This window comes from Scleropages formosus, chromosome 16 (genome assembly GCF_900964775.1).
Source record: "Scleropages formosus chromosome 16, fSclFor1.1, whole genome shotgun sequence".
NCBI classification, from domain to species: Eukaryota; Metazoa; Chordata; class Actinopteri; order Osteoglossiformes; family Osteoglossidae; genus Scleropages; species Scleropages formosus.
Window position 1 is genome coordinate 1,782,364 of NC_041821.1, and position 19,291 is coordinate 1,801,654.

General features: G+C 52.4%; 1 protein-coding gene across 3 annotated transcripts in view; it reads right to left on the reverse strand.

Annotated features, from left to right (window-relative positions):
• The window catches only part of dlc1 (DLC1 Rho GTPase activating protein), a 53,324-nt gene extending 34,431 nt beyond the window's left edge, over window positions 1-18,893 (reverse strand). For all 3 annotated transcript variants that reach the window (XM_018735880.2, XM_029258901.1, XM_029258902.1), the window contains exons 1-4: window positions 18,756-18,893; window positions 16,215-17,762; window positions 12,033-12,164; window positions 3,419-3,452 (exon numbers count right to left, since the gene is read on the reverse strand). In XM_018735880.2, coding sequence (XP_018591396.2) covers window positions 3,419-3,452; window positions 12,033-12,164; window positions 16,215-17,705 — 1,657 coding nt within the window. In that variant the 5' untranslated portion in view covers window positions 17,706-17,762; window positions 18,756-18,893. The remainder of the gene's footprint in view (window positions 1-3,418; window positions 3,453-12,032; window positions 12,165-16,214; window positions 17,763-18,755) is intronic.
• Window positions 18,894-19,291: the final 398 nt, after the last annotated feature.

The window sequence follows — 19,291 nt, forward strand, 5'->3', positions numbered from 1 at the left end:
TTTGTTAAATATTTAATTTTAACAACAATTAACGTAATAACTAATAAGCACAGCTATAGCCGCGTCCCCGGTAGGTGTGCGAGAACAAGTTGCCTACAGGTAGGCTGGGTGGGAAGCGCTTTGTGACATGGTTAGGTTAGGAAAGCTCCACCCCCATGTGCTACAGGCTCCACCCCCGAGCCCGCCGTGCTGTCAAGTCGAAGACACGAGCGCGGTGCGCTCACCAGGTGTGTGGACACCCAGGTGTTGGAGGTGTTCTGAGGAGCTGATTCACTGGCTGGAGATGTGCTGTTGTCAGCGGGGAGCCGAGGAAGCCCGGATGATGGACGGCTCATACCGAGTCTCGATGGTGACACCTGAGCCGCCGATAGTTCTGGAAGCCGTGCGGGCCGACTGTGCGGCTCAGCCAGAGAGGATGGTGGGAAAACAGCTGACGTCCCCGAGCCGCAGGCCGAGCCGTAGCTAGAACAGCTCTTCTTCCAGTAACACGGCGGCGACCGAGAGACTCAAACTCGAACCAAAAGAACTGGGTTTATCCGAATCCAGCCCGTGGTTTTGCCCCCTCCGGACACGCGTGTATCACCTGCACGGGACACGAGATGACACCCTGGAGACGCGGGGTGAATGGCGGACGTTTGTTTACCCCAGGCCACTGGCGCGTGCTTCCCTGTCCTGCATTATCTTTTGTGTGCAACATTTCCTGCCCTGGGCATTCTGTTTTGTCCCCTTCAGAGGACAACTACCCCCCCCCCCCCCCCAGCTGTAGCGTCCCTCCCACCGGGAACACACCCCAGGGAGCAGACTCCACGGCTGCCCGCAGGCGAGCGTTTCCTCCGCACCGCCGATTGTTTCTGCTGACAATACGCTGTGGAGCCGAGTTAGGAAGGACACACTCTGCGAACACAAGGGAGAAGACGGGAATAACACGGGCGTACAGACACACACACACATACACACACAACGCTCACTTTGGTAAATACACTGCAGCAGCTAATATTGCAGCAACAGGCAGAGTCTAAATTAGTGAAAATGGGATCATGGGAAGTGAGGGAGGGAGGCGCCCTTCACCCTCTGTAATACCACACATGAACGGACCCTTTGTTAGATGTTGCCCGTGTGTTTAGACCATGTCTGCAGGTTTCAGGTGGGCCGACCGCCGCTGGTCTGGTTTGTACTGTTGCCATGGCGACGGGTTGAGCGCGATGCCCTCCGTTTCCAACATTCGGACCAGCTGCCTGGCAGCAGCACGCTCTAAGCGTCGGCCGAGAGCGCGCATTGTTCTTCACTGACCGCAGCCCGGCGTCCGGGGTCGTCCCCTGGGGTCCCGTCTGGCTCTCAGTGAGTCAACGAGAAGATCAGAAAAGCCCACGTCTCCCAGAGGTAAAAATAGTCGGTGTCACTGAATGATTCACTGCAAAAGCAGCCGCCGCGGGTAATTTCACGTTCGAAAAGCGGTCATTCGGAGCCGCTTTCCCTTAGAAGGAAAGCGGCGGATGGAGGCAAGGAAGGGCGGCTTGAAAAAAAACAAACAGAAAACAGATGAGGCGCCCTGCACCGCTGAATCAGGCACACGGAAGACGCCTGCGGTTCTCCTGAACACAGGTCAACCTGCTGTGAACGGGTTGTGTTAGAAACCGCCGAGACGCCCCGCTGTTCAACAGGTCCCCGGAAAGGCTCCTCCACAGGGTGCCGGTTATAGATTCCCACTGTGCTATTTCTGGGCCGAGACTCCACCCTTCGAACCCTCGGAGCCTCGTCTCGCTGTCCCGCACCAGTACGGTTCCAGTGACCGCTCAGGACCCTTTATTTATCGATCGCTGGGACCGATACAGAGTCGGCCGCCATTAGAAAAGCAAATGTAAACAACATCGACAGAGAAAGAGCAGAAGCGGACGACTCGCTCACATGCAACCGCATTCAAGTGGCATCTCGCGGTTAAAGAACGGCGTGGTCCGCCCTCGGGCCTCACTTCCAGCCCAGTGACCAAAGGGTAAATAAATGTGGAAGGAAACAATTCCCTGATGTGAAGATTTATGAAACGATTGCATAACAACGAGTTATAAATGAACAGGCGCCGTGCCAGGACACGGCGCTTTGGTGCGGAAGCTGCCAAGGTCTCGGGTTTTAGTGCCCAGGGGGTGAAGCCCTTCACGTTAACTGCCAAGCTGTGGTCAAGTCCTGGTTAGGGCGGATATGTCCAGCTACCGGGGTCTCCAAAACTGGTCGACTTCAGGCGCTCAGGTTCAGAAGAAGGCACCAGGGAGACGGAGGCCAGCAGCGGAAATTATTGCTGCTTGTGGTCATGAGTGTTATGAGAGAACATGCTATTGGGCAGGTACATCAATGGACATATTAGCACCTGTGTAGAGTTTATAGAGTGGACTCCCACTTATAGACACAACACAATAACATGAATGCAGTAAAAGTCATAAAGCTGTAGAGATTGAAATGAAGAACAATAAAAAAATACTGTGTGCTTATCTGACACTTTTCTCCAAAGTGACTTACAGTGTTACTTTACCTACTTACCCATTATACAGCTGAGTACTGTAAGGTAAGCACCTTGCTTAAGGGTACTACAGCCAGAGGTGGGATTCAAACCTGGGAGCTTTGGGTCCAAAGGCAGCAGCTCTAACCGCAAGACTAAGAGCTGTACCACACTGTACTGTACCTCACTATACTGTACTAAACAGTAAAAACAGTGCAATAACACCCAGGGTTCTGTATGTACATATCTGAGTAATATGGTGTGTAAATTGCTGTAACTGGTGCTTAATAAATAAAGCTGTTACTACAGGACAATCACTGCTGTACCGGTGTAAATTTCAGTTGTGGTGAGGAGCTGGACGGAAGCAGTGGAAAGTTAGAGAGCCGATAGTTGTGCGTGTCGGCTGTGATGTGTTCCTCAGAGGATCATGAGCGTGACGCCTCAGGTGGGTGTGGGGGCGGGCGCTGGAGGTATTGTGTGTCGTTTGTGATGGTCTGCATTCAAGACGGGACACTGCAGGGCGCTGTCACCCTGAGGGGGGGGGGGGGGGGGGGAGTGTGACCTGGTGGGCCAATCAGAGGGAGCCCCCACCACTGCCATGCCCCCCTCATAGAAAGCTGGCCAATTAGGAGACGAAGCAATGGGCCTCCAGCAGGGCATCTCGCACCACGGTAACTGTCCACCCTGAAGAGGAGCTTTGTGCCCACCCAGAGCATGCTGGGAATCTGGGTCCCATGAGCCATCAGGAAAAAAAAAAAAAGAAAACACACACCAGAACCAAACAGCCAGCAAAAGGCGGGCAGAGAACACAGCGTCCCGCATGACCCTGCCCACCGCACTGACAGCACTTCCTCTCCACCTGTTCTAGATGCACTTTTGCTTACTCTGAGGTCGAACCGTGAGGTCGAGGAAGGTGACGGACACACTCACCCGCTTTGTCCTTCATCCCAAGGGCCGGTGGTACCTACAGGGGAGGAAGCGGAGACACACATTACAACACGGGAATGTCCACCGCTGTCCTCTACTGTGTCCTCTTACATTATGATGATGATCAGTTCGTGGGACCCCAGCAAGAGCGCTTTGCTCCACTTGGAGGTCCCACTCCCAAGGGTCCAGAATCAAAAGTCCACAGGTTCTACTTTTTTTTTTTTAAAACCTGTCTGACACTTTTCACTAAAATGACTTCACTTGTTTACCTCTTTATACAACAGTGTATTTCTTAGATTTACGAACAGCACAGCGTCACAGCAGCACACAGGTGGGGACAGAACACCGAGAAACTGCAGATCTGTCCACGTATGCAGAGCGAGGGCTCAGGGTCAAAAGGTTACAGTATATCATAGGGGTGAACATGTAGCACTTTTCTAGTAACTTCTGCGAGGGTCTCCACATTCTCCACAACTCATCAAAATTCATTCATTAGTCACACAAATCAAATGTCAGCTTTTCAGATTTGAGAAATTTAAACATCATCCACATATTTACGGAGGGAATTTCTAGTGTCAACCACAGCACCGAAATATCTAATTTGCATTGAAATACTTGATTAAGTATTAAAAACTTGATTATTAATTAATTGGAAAGTGTGAGGCTTGCACACTGAGCATCTTACACTGATTTACCCATTTATTCCAGAAGCTCATTTCACCCGGAAAGTCAAATCTCACCTCTCACTACAGTGCTCTTGATCAAGGTACTTACCCTGAATTGATACAGTAACAATTACTCTGCTGTATAAATGGGTAAATCGCTTTAAACAACTCTTCCCTGTGAGTTACTTTGGAGTAAAGCATCATTGTGCTAACTGCACAAGCGTAACTGCGTAAATGCAAATGAGTGTAAATCAGTATAAATGTACATGAGTGTAAATGTAAATCAGCATAAATGTAGACGTGTACTATAGTATTCGCTAGTGAAGTTGCCCACAGAGTCCAGTTCAGTTCAGCGCATTTTTATAGAGTGCTGTATAGTAGTAAATGACACAGTCAGTACGAAGTTGACGACAATAACTATACTAGCTGGTAAAACTATAAAGTAAACCATCTGGCAACAGAAGAGAGGAAAACAAAAAACTTCCACCCAAAACAGTGAGAGGATCCCAAACTCCAAAGGATGTTACACCTGCGGCGAGTACTCCTATTAACGGTTTTCCACATATTCCATTGTGCGGTGGTGCAGTGGGTTGGTCCTGGACCTGCTCTTTGGTGGGTTTGGGGTTTGAGCCCTGCTTGGGGTGCCTTGCAATGGACTGGCATCCTGTCCTGGGTGTGTCCCCTCCCTCTCTGGCCTTATGCCCTGTGTGCCGGGTTAGGCTCTGTGTCCTGTATGGGGGCGAGTGGTTTGGAGGGATGGACATATTCCATCACTCGAGGGCACCGGTGCATTGGGGTCACGGGACTCGGTGGTACGAGATGACAAAACGTGCATGTTTTCTCCGGCTTGCCAATTCCTTAACGGCAAAAGCATTCGGCAGCCCAGATAAAGGGTACCGCGCACCCGCCCTTCTTTAGGCGTTCTGAGAACTTCCCTCCGAAAGCGCAGGGCCGCTGCTCTGCAATGTGTTACGACCGACGTGAGCAAGATAAGGGCTCCTCGCGAGCTGGAGGAGGGCTGGTGGCCGGGGGGTGACCAGCACATGACCCCGGCGCATGACGCATACTTTCTGAGTGGGGAAACGTCTCGCTCCACGCTCCTCCACAAAGAGCCAACGCTCATTTCTGTTTTAAGGGCTGATAAATAGACGCATTCCACGTCAAAACACACATGAGGTATGTGAGGGCCGAGTGCAGAGAGTGTGTGCGTTTCCGCAGAAATGTCTCACCGGGGCTTCTGGGGGGTTCCTCAGGCACGCCGGGCTCTTTCACCGTCCACTCGTCTTCTGGCTCTGACTCTGACCTCTGACCTCTGACCCTGTCCCCTTTAATCCACAGGTCCTGGAACTGATTAGGTGAACCTCCCAAGCTGTGCGCACACCAGGCCCCAACCCCGACACCCCCCACACCCCCCGAGTGACATTCCAGAGGCAAAACAGCTGGCGTCCCCGGCAGACCCATCGTCCATCTCGCCGCTGGGAACGAGCACCGGAAACATCTGGACTAAGTTTCTTTGTGTTGACTTCTGCATGTAAATCTGTGTGGCTCGTTGTGCCCCCTCCAACCTCCCACCCCCCACCCCCGTGCCCAGTGCCTCAGCAGAGATGGTGGCAACAGGAGCGAACCAGACAAGCTCAGCAGACAGCAAAGGAGAACGGGATGTGGGGTCAACGCATGACGGCTCCATAAGAGCACAGCGAAGGTTCGAAAGATGTGTTTCTGACCGGTTCACGAATGTAAAGCATAAAGTGACAGACAAACGATAATGAGAAGTAGACAGGGCGGCAGGTGGCGTCGTGATGAGAGCTGCCGCCTCAACTCAAAGGACCCGGGTGGTTTGTGGAGAAGCATCACATAAATAGGCAAGTGGAACTATACGTGAAATGAAACTATTAGATAACCAGCAGCAAAGAGCAGCAGTCACCAAAACCGGGACCAACCCTTGAGGAACACCCTGCCATTGCATGGTGTCCGGAGCCGACATGACTTCTTCTTGAAGTCCACGTGGTGAGTTTTAGCTCCTTTCTTTGCTCCATATACATTATGTACCGAATACGTCTTTTTGCGAAACTTCGTGATCCCATGTGAGGCACACTGGGACTTCCGAAATGCTTCTGTCTGGTTAGTCCACTCGGAGGAGGTGCTCTGATGCTGGTCAGCTTCACGGAGATCTCGGAGGCCTCAGCTCATCTGAGAAGTGTGGGGAGATGCTGTGTCGACCTTGCTCCGCTTAACGCGAAATTCAGCTTCAAACCATTGAAAACCATTCGAGACTGATTCCCGCACTCTACTTTTCTTCAAACTGACGGCGGAGCGGTAAGAAGACAAACAAGGACTAGCGATCGTGGGGCTGATTCAGTCTGAGGATGACATGGTTTGTCCCGGTCAGACTGACAAGTGAAATATTTTTGTTTGCGTAGCGTTATGTGCTCAGCCGCCACCGTCGCAGGAAGAAAAGCTGCAAGTGCTTGACCGTGACGATCACAGTTTCCACCGCAGCGCACGGCCACGCTAACAAGGTGGACTCGTTTATAAAAGTAAATTGAATCGAGCCGAATTGAATTTAAGGAAACCAGAAAGACTCGCATTATCTCTTGCGTTGCACTTTCACCCGTTTATACATCTGCATGTTCAAATCATGCGGTTCTGTCTTACGTATCAGTCAAGCTATTCCTGTATCAGACTCCATAGGGAGACCAGCATTCCTGCCTTGCTTTGATGGGTTCGAGCATCGGATGAGCAGAATGGGACGTGTTTATCTTCCCTGGCACAATGGGGACATTTCCTGACACTACAAGCCCAGCACATCACGAGCAGGCAGTAAGCAGGATTTATCGCAGCAGGTCAGCAGCACTTATTCTTTTCCCAAAGGCTGGATCCACGTGGACTTCACTCCTCAGGCTGTGTGTTTGAAACACACGTAAAGTTCAGCAGAAGTAGGGCTCTCACGTTTTTGTCAGCGTGGTCCAATGACATTTGATTGATGGAGTTTGGGTTTGGATTAGTGGAATTTAGCTGTCAGAGAAATGCAGTACATTCAGAACTTGAGTACAGCTACATGGGCTGATTCACAGTTCTGAGTGATCAGAGCTCCCTTCCCTTCCAACCCCACTGCCCCCCGCTGCGCCATCGGTGTAATGACGCCCTTAGCAGTGACATCCTGGGAAAACCAGGCGTAGGAACGAGGAGACGGAAATGCGTCGTCCATCCCCTGTGAGTGACGAAAGGGGCAATAGGAGTCCGGAGGCAAAGGCCAGCCCGGTTCCGAGCTCAGGGAGACGGCCGACTGGGCCAGAACCCCCTGCTCGGTATTTGCTCAGAGCCCATGACTCACTTGTTTCCACCATAAATCAGCAGCTGGAGTTCCTGGAAAACCATGGCAACGTGCCGTGGGACTTGTGGGAGAGTTTGTCAGAAGCTCCCCGGGGTAGGCTCTTTCCCACCTCTGAATGTTTCCATGTGTCACACGTGAACTGCTGGCCACCGGAAGTGATGCAAGATGCCGGGAGCGAGGTGATAAGATCGAACTTTCCTGCTGCGTCCGCTGAACCTGGAAAGGCACTTGGTTTCAGTAGAGAGCGGCTCGCTGTGCTGTTGGGCTCCTCAGCGATCAGCCCTGCTTCCCCTGGTTGGGGTTTCGCTGGGAGGACATGTGGGAAGTGAAAGTGAAAGCAGGACAATCGCAGTTTCTGTACTGCCATCGTTGCTTAGTCCTTGTTTCGACATGGCGACTGGGAGATCCTGCCTACAGAAACACGGTGCAAGAAGCGAGCATCTCCTCTCCAGTCCTCTCTGGAAGGGTGAGCTGATAAGGACGAAAATAAACCCGAGGCCAGCGTGGGACCTTCATCCAGAGAGCACCCCCTCCCTGGACCCATCTATCCTCGGATCCCAACATTCCTCAGTTCCTGTTTCCGTGGAGCGCCGGCTACTGGCCTGTCAAGCTGCTCCGCTCGAAAATGATTTGTCTCCCGCATCTCTTTCCTCTCTTGGCATTCTTGCTGGCTCTTCCCTCCCCCGAGCGCAGACAGAGATACAAGAAAACAAAATGAGCCACGGGTGCTGACACTTGGGGGCACTGAGGGCATCAGCGGAGAGCCCCCGTGACCTCTGACCCCTGTGCTTTGCCCTCCTACGGCCCTTCTGACAGTGACTCTTTGTCTTAGCTCAAATCCTCTTGGCTAAATTAGCACTCTGAGGTATGCCAGAACCTCCGAGTCACATCCCATAGGTTACCACTGAACGAGCTGGTTCAAACGGAATCGGTAAAACCTGGAAAGGCGACTCTGTGGTTCTCAACAGTCATGAACTCATCTCTTGTTTGCTGAGTCGCCAAAGCACACCTTTTCTTACACCTTTTGTGTGTGTCTGAGAACTTTTTCTGTTGACTGTTTGATGGTTCATGCATTCCTCTGATGAACTCAGATTTATGGGAAGGACTGCGTAGAAAATCCCTTCAACCCAAAGACCAGTAACAATGCAGAACAATGGATTACTGTTTAAGCACTGGGGAGAAAAAAGACGTTTCCTGCAAACAGCAAAGCAGGACAAGGCTTGGATTTTTCATTGGATGAGTTGGCAAATTTCTTCTTTTAGAGGAACATTTCGTGATGGAAATTCAGTGGTGAACTGACACATTTTATGGTACTATTTTTAATTCTTTTTTTCTTTCACAGACTCTTCTCCACAGATCAGTAAAAGAGTGGGAATTTCACGGCGTTGTTCTGACGCGATCCCTTCGGGTCTGGCTGTCAGGCTATCATGTGAGAGGCTTATTGAGAGATGCTGCAGTCCATGGATCTGAAATTATTTACAGTGGCGGAGATTTGATTACTGAGACTCTGTGGGAAGGTTGTCCTTCCCCTCAAAGGGGGACAGTGGGACCATTCACTGGGCATTAGTAATGGGCACAGGACTGCGGGAACACAATCGAACACGCGGTTTGTGGGGATGGTGGGCTGGTCTCCATGGTGACACAAGTGATGTTTCCCACTGTCAATTAGCCATAATAACACACTGCATTCCATAACTGCACTCATAAGTACAGGAGGTCAATCTCATCCAAGTGTGAGAGAGGAGGGGAGCAGACAGTAGTATGGGATGGGAAGGTTCGGCACCTCGGTGCACCAGCAGAGGGCTACGGTGGGTGACGGCCTCCAGTCAACGGGAATGCGGTTGCTCTCCTTGGAGGTCCGCGCTCGACTGGGTCGGAGACCTGATTTCTTGAAACGTGAAACATTTCTACACTCGATGCAGGGCTCCTCTGTGGAGTTTTTCTGGATTTGGCAACGCCTGTCCTCGTAGGTGGGAAACACGGCGTTGCTGCACCATGGAGGGGGGCGTTTAGTGAACTTTCCACCGCATCCTGGAACTGCCTCGTCCCTCTGAAAGTTCACACTTGTACCCTTCTCTCTGTGTCAGTATATGTATGTATGTATGTATGTATATATGTATATTTGTGTGCTTCTCTGTCCGTTTATCTTTTCTGTTGTGATTATTTATGTCAGGGCAGCTGGGTGAGCGGGAGGGTTTTAGGCCTGGGGACTGTTTTGTTTCTGTCACTATGTTTTACCCCTTAAAAAATAAAAACAAAATTATAAAAAAGCACCGTGCCCGACACACAGCGCTTTCTTCGTCTCCGTGTCGCCACCGGACTGGGGCGGGGGTCAGAACCAAGAGGGGTGAGAGAGCAAGGGGGCAAGGGGGAACGATTGTGGCGGCAGCGGTGGCGGCGGCGGCGTCGGCGTCGGCAGAGGACGAGGAGGATGAGGAGGACGAGGAACACCTAGCGGGACATCCTGAGGAAAGAGCGGGAGGCGCTGCGGAGACGCAGCCGCAGAGGATGTTTGTTGATTTGGTGCAGGGGCCGGCTGCCAAACAGGAATGCGCAGGAGGAAGGACAGAGGGTGGCTGGTGGTCTTATCACGCAAAGCACCTCTGCACACACACACACACACACACACACACACACACACACACACGCACACACGCGCGCGCGCACACACACACACACACAGAGGAGAGCAATAAGCCCACCATATCCTCACTGGCTGGCTCTGTGGAGGTTGGGCGGGTCACAATTTGACCCTTCGTCTGTCGGTTGTTTTCCTTCCAGAACTCTCTACACAGTTTCTCCGCTCGGCCTGACGCACGGCACTCTGGGAAACGGGCTGCATTGACACCGAGCAGCACTGGCCAAGACTTGTTATGCCGTCCTCTAGTGCAGGGGACCTGTAGGTGCCTGTGCTACGCTTGTGCGGCTCCGCGTTCATGCGTCGTGGTTCGGTGCACGGAGCTTGACCCCGTGACATGCCGCGGCTAATAAAACACAAAGAGCTGGATCACACACCATGTGATCGCCCACCGCACGCACCGCGGCTGGTTGTGTTCCAGCAGCCGGTGCCGATTACCCCCGCATCGGGTCAGTATCTCACATCGATTGCGTATTGACTGCATGTGTTCCACACAAAACCGGTTGTGGGATCAGTTCATGTCCCCGAGGCTCCAGACACACACAGCTGGAGGTGACAAAACATTGGATCTAATTCAACGTCCAAAGGTGAAGAAACAAGGAACTGCTGTTTCGGACCTCTCTATAGCATGGAGGAGGAGGAATGTGTCTGGCGCGGGAACGAATGCACAGTAAGTCCCAGGTCTGGGTCACCTAGATGTCCTTCCCGCCCGTTCGGTGGGACAGAACACCCACTACCCATAATCCTTTAGGTTAAAAGAGTCTGTCCTTAACCAGGCTTCTTCCTCTTGCTCTGCACCTGCATTTATATTTTTTCATATATCTGACCTTCGGTCTCCAAAGTGACTTATAGTGAGAGGATCGTTTTTAAAGTATCAGTGCAGAGTTAGAGTGCTGATCAAGGCTGATATAGACAGTGCTGGGATTTGAACCCTGCTCCTTCAGGCTGATAGGCACAACCACTGCGCCACCTGCTGCCCCTTTGTGGGATTAGGGTCAATGTGTGGTTAGTGTACCTCTAAGGTTAATCTTTGGTCATTATTATTATCATTCATACATCTTAAACTTGTTTGCAAAGAAAAAAGATGCAGCTACTGAAAACCTTACACTGATTTACCCATCTATATATCAGGGTAATTTTTACTGTACAAACCTGTGTAATTTTAATTTTTGGGTCTATATACAGTATATTTTTCACTGCATGTGGTGTAGACACTCTGCCCCCCTAGTACCAGGGTTGTGGTTCTCTCTCCAAAGGGCGCCTCCCCCCTCGGCCTCCTGTCTGTCGCGCCGGCGTGTCGCACGCTCACTGTCTCTAGGGGAGAGGCAGCGTTCTTCACGATCAGGGAGGAAGGAAGAGGGCAGTAGTGCTGGATGAGCCGCACACCGTGTTCTCACTACAACCCCGGGAGCCGCCACCACCAGCACCAATACCAACACCAACACCGGAACCGATGCCGCCATAGCTATAAATAACTGTACTGGAACCACAAATAGCGGCAACGTAGCCATGGCAAGAAAGGAGAAGCGGCACGCAGACGGATGGCAACCGCACCCCCCCGTCCATTACGGACAGTGACTCAATCCCTGTTGCTGCGCCTTGGACAAACAGGGGAGCATCATCAGCAAAACGCTAATCCCTCCTGTCTGTCAGCAACCGCTGGGTTCTGTACTGATCGATCAATCAATCAACTTGTCTGTCTTTCTCTCTCACTGATTGATTGACTGACTAACTAATACCGCTGATGCTATATGTTTCCAGTCCACATACCCCGGGTTTCATCCGGGCCTCTTGGACCTCAGGGGGGAGTCATGAGAACAGGATGGCGCGCTGCTTTGGGACACTGAGTGAAGACCATCCCCACCCCGACCCCCACCCGTTGGTCCCAAAAAGGCTTCCTGCAAACGCAGCGCAGCCACAGTCAGTCCAGCACTTACGGTGTGAGATCCTTAACCGCTCTGCCCTGTTGGTCATACTTACAGGGGGTCCTGCGGCAGGCCTGCGGGAGGCGCCACTGAGAGCGTCATCGATGTCATGGTCCAGCTGGTCCAGCTTCATGATCAGCAGAACCATGGAGTCAAGGCGCGAGTGGCCCCTCTCCTCCTTGGGTCCCTATGGGGTCAGAGAGCGAAACTGTGACACAGAGGAACGCTGAAACTCACAGAGCTCAATTCTACATTTATTCACTTATCTGATGCTTTTCTCCAAAGCGACTTACAGTGTTAATCTATCTGCAATTAGTTACCCATTTATCCAGCTGGGTAACCTTACTGGAGCAACTTAGGGCAAGTACCTTGCTCAAGGGAACTATAGCCAGAGGTGAGATTCAAACCTCTGACCTTAGGGTGCAAAGGCAGCAGCTCTAACCACTGCGCTTAATTAATTTGTTTTTGTTTAATAATTTTTTATTTACACATTTTATACAGGTATATATTTTTTAAATTTTATGTTATTTAATATTTAATAAATAAATTCCAACCACAGCCGTTGCTCTAACCCTGTGGCCCTCTGATATAACCCATAACCCTACTGGATCAGCAGTGTCACAAGCCATCCTGTTAACAGCCCCCAGAAATAGTGTAAACCAACAAGCACAGTGTGACGCTGCCAGCCGGCACACACTATGGCCCCCCCACCGCCCGCTGCACTATAATATGCGTAAAAACCAGTGTTGTCCAAACTGATGCATCAGAATTATTTCAATCAGTCAATGATTCAATTCAATCAATCTGTCCGTCTGCTTTTTCCCCAACACTCGCTGCACCCCCTCCGCAGTGTCCCGCAATCTGGACCCTTCCTCCGTGCGGTTTCCAGTCCCCCGGCCGCCACCGATGCTGCCCTTGCAACTCAACCAGAGTGGTAGCGCCCCCTAGTGGTGCATTTCTGTAAACACACAGCAGCCAGATAGGATGACCGGTGCGAATGTCGTTGTGGACCGAGAGCAGAATCTCCGCAGCTTTGCCCGTGTGTTTAGCGCAAGGGCTGAGCCCGGGCGATAGCACAAGACAAAGCCGACCTCCAGTTGATAAGGAGGTGCCAGCTGAGTACTTTGGCACACTTGAGGAAATACTGTAGTACTTAGGGCGTAATACGGTATATTATGGTGACGCATTCCCTGTCAATGAGAACCGAGCAGAGGGCAGAACGGCACCGCAGCGATAGGCTAATACTAAAGGGGCCTGGACAGTTTCTGAGGGGGGGGCGGGGCATGATATCATCATCATCGTCATCATCATCATCATCCCGAACACAGTGTGACCCCACAACAGGAATTCTGCCTCCTTTTTCTGAGCTCTGCTGCCGCAGCAAAGGCTGCTGAGACTTTGAGAAGGACCTCTGCCTGACATGAGCCCCCCCTTTAGGACGACTTCAGCGAGCAGCAAATTCCTCTGTCAGTCTGACTCCGGGTTTGATCTTCCTTGACCGCCGAGCCTTGGGATCACACACAGACACACACACGCACACTGGAAACATTTCTGCACACTTCATTTCTCACACATTTTTGGGCCGCTCACACTCAGCCCACCTGGCGGGACAAAAGGAATTGTGTCAGCTGAGTGATGCACCACCCCCCACTGCCCCCTGGGCAGATTACATGTGGTCAGAGATGGTCATGACCTTCCACCACACTGCTGTCACGTTCCTTACTCATTCCTTCAATGCGACGTGTACACACTCCCTCCACACGTTTACTTCTTCTCACATACTAGACATGAGTAAACAAAACGTTCCTCCAAAGCAACTTAAAGGGTTAAGGACGTTCAGGTGCAAGGTGGTGCTCTGACCGCCGTGCCCCCTGCTGCCCAGACCAGAACTATTAGCCACTCTAACTATTCCCCAGCTCTGGGCTGGTCAGCACTGGAACGTTGACCGATTAGCGACCATCACTTGGTCCTTCAGAGGGGGTTCCGCGACTCCGCAGCAGGAGAACACGACTCCAGGACTGCGATGATGATCTTGGTGTTTTTGAGTTCTTCTCAACTCTTACAGCAAAGTGTTCCAGGACTTATCGGCCGTCTCGTTCGGTTTGTGCACCAGCACCGCTCTGCAAACGCCTCGGTGTTTCTGACCGGCCACAAACGTGCGACATCCAAAGTCTGCGTTCGAAGTTATTAAAAATAAACTGCTTGTTGCTCGTCTCCTTGTATGTTTCTGCCCCTGGGGGAATGTCCCCTCCGCAGTGTCCTGCAGCACGACAGTAAACACGGTGAAAAAATAATGAAAGACAGCGAGGACCGTTGTGTGGATGGAGCCAAATTAACTTGCAGTGTGAATTCCACGGCGTGGCGCTTTCACACCCAGACGCCTCCTGCCTTCGGTGCTGGGGGTCACGGGGGTCACACGGGCACTCGGAGGGAGCGGCGAGTCATCGAACCGCAAGCGGACCGCGATCGGCTGTCGGGCGAGGAGGGAACTCCACCTGTTTTCACGGTGACACTTTCCCAACAAAAACCTTTATTGGGCCTCGTCTCAGAAGCAGCAAGTTCCAATTCATTGCATTAGGTTTGTGCTCTAAGCGGCTTACACCGATTTACCCTTTTAAACAGCTCAGTAATTGTCACTATATCAATTCAGGATAAGTACCACAGCAGGAGGTGGGACTCAAACCCACGACCTTGGGACTGCAAAGTGACAGCTCTGACCGCTACATGAGAGACGAGTGGGAGGTCGGCCATGTGGTCGGTGCTCGAGCGAGGAGCGGTCCATTGGTCCATAAACACAGTAAATACAGAGTAAACACACAAAAACAGCAAACGTTACATGACTGTTTACAGGATGCAGTAATGCGGTTCCGCTGCTCTAGTCCGGAACGGTTGCGCTGCTGTACGGCGGAAAACAAGCGTCTCCTGCGTGCCGTGCGCAGAGTCCGCATCGATCCGCGGCCGGTCGCTTCCGCAGAGCGCGTGAGCTCATCTCCCCTCCAAAATGAGCTTCGCTCGACTGTGAAAGACGGAGCGGGACGTGAAAGCAGCGCGGCTTCGCCACATGTCCTCCCCCGGCCGTCTCGTTACCCCTCATCTGCGTTACCGTCTTTGTGACATTACTGTACTTGCTACCCGGAATCCCACGGTGCGGCACGAACAGAAGAGAGCTGGAAAGTCGGCCCAATTTAGCAGTTCCTGCAACATGGAATCAACGCATGAGGTCAGATCCATACTTAGAAACATGAGATGACCAAACATGCCACCAAAAATTCCCTTCTAAGTTTCGTCCCAGCGGTTGCAACCTGGGGAATGACCCAGCGAGCACTACGAGCGATGGGGTGAAATGCATGCTGGGATTCAGCGACTCCCTTTCTCCACTCCGTGCTTAGCGAAGAAAGCTAATTAATAACACTTCTGCTGGTGACCTCTTTGGCAACGTCTCAAGGTAAATAAAAGCGGATGATGTCCACGCAGGAGAGTCCGCAGTCACTCACACGCACACGCACAAACGCCACGCTTTCAGACTTTCCCACACGGCTATTTCCTCCGCCAACGGCTTTCCCAGCAGGCTGTTTGGCTGCTAGCATGAGGACCGAATCCTAGCACACACCCCCGCAGGCTTAGCTGAGGGCCGCCGCAGCCTTTATTTAACACAACCTTTAAAGTGCTTCTCAAACACTGCGCGCGAGTCGCCGGGCACAGGAAGCGGCCGAGCGTACGCGCACAGGCCTATTTTTGGACTTATTACACTGCTATTACGCGTCGCTTTACCTTCCCGCCGTTCTTGGGCCCCGTGCAGGAAGACGAAAGGAGTAACAGGGCAACATGCAATCATGCCGGCTCTTCCCTGAATCGCAGCCAGCCTCCCTCGGAAGGGCTGCCGAACAACCCGTGTCGAGTCGAGCCGCCGCGCGTCAGATACGACGACGAGCCGTCGCACCGTAGTACAAAACGCAGTTGGATGGTCAAAGGAAGGGCTTACGAATCGGGCTGAAGGAGCACAACGTGCGCACTGCTGTTGTCCTACATAACGGACAGCAGATGCCGTTTCCAGATGTCCAGCAAGGCATGTTTAGTTTCACTGACTAAACATTTTTGTTGGCGGAGGCGGCTGCTGCTGGAAGCTGGAGGGAAAGCGTCGCTCTGAATCAATAAACCAGGCGCACGAGAAACACTGCAGTCCCCTCTCGGCCATTTGTGGAACTTGGCTCTTTCGCGGCTGATGTCAGCTGCTTACCTTTCTCCGCAGTTTCACCGCGCCGTCCTCATGCCCGCGCTCCTTCAGCCCTTCCCTGTCCGTGACGTCAGCGTGTCGCGCCTTGGCGGCGGGTTTCACCCGCGGTCTGGAATGAGACTCCTTATTTGCGGCGCCCGTTTCCGATACGACACGTCTGTCCTCTCCCGTGAAGTTTCGTGTGTCACATACTCCAGGTGTGTGCGACACCTCACACAGTGTCTCTCCAGTACTCATCCCACGTTCCTGTGGCGCAACTGGGCGGTCGGCCACCGGGACGCATAGCGCGCTGTATGGATCACCTTCCGAGGAGGTTCTTGTATCGCTTTCCTCTGGTGGTCCTTGGCCACAACCCTCCTCCTCAACAATCACATCAGCGCCAGTGTCTTTACTTCTATCCCCGGTTGCTTGATTTTTCGAGGCTTCACGACTCAGGCACTTTGCAGTCGTGCTGACACCTGCGTCCACATTCTCACGGTATCCCTGCGGGGCCTTGACGTTCGCTACGCCAGGAGCCGTCTCCGCTGCCACTGATTCAGTCTCTGAGACCCTGTCCTCTCGAGGTTCCTGGGTGGTTTGGTTGAGGGTTTTTTGAGAACATAAACCCTCTATGGCGATGGCGTTCTCTGAGGTACTGCGGTCGTGATGCTCTGAGATGCTTCGACCTTCCTGGTTAATGCGTCTTGTCGAGGTCACATGACCGGGCTCCTCAAGCAATGATTGACCAGTAGTTCTGACTTGTAGGATTTCACTGTCCTTCTCCACCACTGAGGCCTGACATAGGTCGGTCCATCTGCAGAGCTCCGAAGGATGACGGTCCATATTTCCACTTGGAAATGATGCACTGTTAGATGTTCTTGTACCTGTGGCAGCATTGCTCAAGGGAGGGGTGTGGACCTGATCAGATGAACCACCCAGCACCTGACTAACAGCCTTTTGTAAGGTGCTGTAGTGGCCTTTGTCTTCTCCACCTCGGTATGGGACGGTATGGTCTTGACTAGGTGACCTTGGTGTTTGCCAATGTGCTTCAGAAGCCCCCTGAGAACTGTTCCCCTGCCCATTGTCTTCACAACCCCTGGGCAGTGATTTGGCATGAGGTAACTCCTCCTTGGAGGTGCATCCATTTGATGGACAAGGTTCTGGAAACTCATCTTGGTCGCTGTGAAACGGACCAGGGTCCACCGAGTTGTTGTCGGGGCGCTGGTCAGATATGCTGTCCGTTATACACTTGCTCTGTCGGGCTTGATGGCTCGTGACCCACACTCTGTTACCGTCTGGCACGAACCAGTACCCGTCTTCACGTGCCTCTCGGTACCGTCCCGGCAACGAGGAGCATCTCACTCGATGCCCTTCTGCGAGATCCTCGGTCAAGGCTGGAATTCTACGAATCGCTCCATGGAAGGAATCAACGTCCAGGTCATCGTAACTGTACTTTAGCCCAGCCCCGATGGTCACGTGATCCTCAAGGCTCCTCCTTCGAATGGCCACGGGCATGACGGCACAGAGTCCTGTCGAGCTGCGCCAAGGATCAAAAGGTAACCTGGAGGTCAGCTGGAACAGAGGCAGGAGGAAACACAGGCGTTCAGCATCCAGACACACACTGCCCGAGGACAACAAAACACACGCAGTCTGCATTTCCCCACAGATGTGCCAAGAAACAACCTCCTCGCAGTCAAGTTTCACTTTTGCCATTTCCACGGCCGGACGCTTGCTGACGGATGTGGAACACGTGCTTCATGAGCGCATTTCCTTAACTGCCACCCGTCCCCACCTCCATGAAAGATCATTTCTCTGTATTCAGATCCAGGGAAACTGCCATCCCCCCATTAACAGCGGCACACTTTGTTAAAACCCTTCATTAGAAGTTACGGTAATACACTCCACACACTGTATGTACCATGGTATCTTCAAATGAGTTCTGCACAGTGAGTCATGAGAGCAGTTTGGGTCTTTTGTGTAGCTCGGCCAAAAAATAAGTGGGAAATACACTGATACCGGGTATTTACCACATGCTCTGACAGGCAGCTACAACATGACGATGCTGTTTAATAAAATTTTTGGTGAGATTTTACTGGGTTTTTGATGAGTCCCTTTATGGACAGAATGACTATGATCATCCTCTCGTTCCTCCTGCCGCTTGGAACGCCACACACGTCAGTCCACGAGGCTGTCGCCCGGACGCTCTTCCACGAACATATGTGCTACATGTGGAGCGAAAACACCAAACGCTGCACTGTACAGTGTATACGTGTGTGAGCTGGAGAAAAGCGATCCCGGTTTCCTGAGCAGTAACTGGGCTCCAGGATTGAGCCCCAGTGAATCCTGTCGAGTCTCACGGTGAAAAACCGGTCAAGATCTCAAACGTGTCACTAGTAAGCAAAGAGGTTATTTGCAGCTCTTGGTTGCTCAAGTCCTGGGGTAAACCGTGAGGTCCAGCCCACGTACGGCTCGCCCCCCCATGAGCGGACCAGCTACACCGAAGTGTCCAGCAGACACACGCAGGGCCAAAGCTCTCGAGGATTTATGGAAATCTGCGGTCTTTACCTTTCCCGAGAAGGCGACCAGAGCGACTCGATCCCGGCACACAGCTGCACGGAGACCGTCTCCATCTTGATCGCATCAGGGTTGGATTGACACTGAGGGCTGCCTCCTTCGAGTCCTCGTCCCTGAGTTGGACGGGCCGCCGGGTTTCTGGGACGGCTCACATCACTGGCGACGTGCCGCTGCTGGACCCGCCTGCCTCCTCCTCCTCCTTCTCCTCCTCCTTCTGGTGTCGCTCTCTCGCTCTCTCTCTCTCTCTCTCTCTCTCTCTCTCTCTCCTTCTCCTTCTCCTCGTTCTTCCAGGTCCTCCTCTTGAAGAGACTCCCCAGCCTTGAGGGCCGCTCGCTCCTCGGCTTTTGATTAAAACCAGACAGGCCTGGCCGGGAGCCACGCGAGATTGCCGCGTTCTGGCAACAATTCCGAGCGCCCTTAGGAGGGGAGCATCCTCGGACACACAGCGGGAGGGAGACAAACACACAGGCGTGTTTGCAGACGCTCGCGCAGAAACACACAGTGGGCCGCTCGGCGACTTTGGAGAG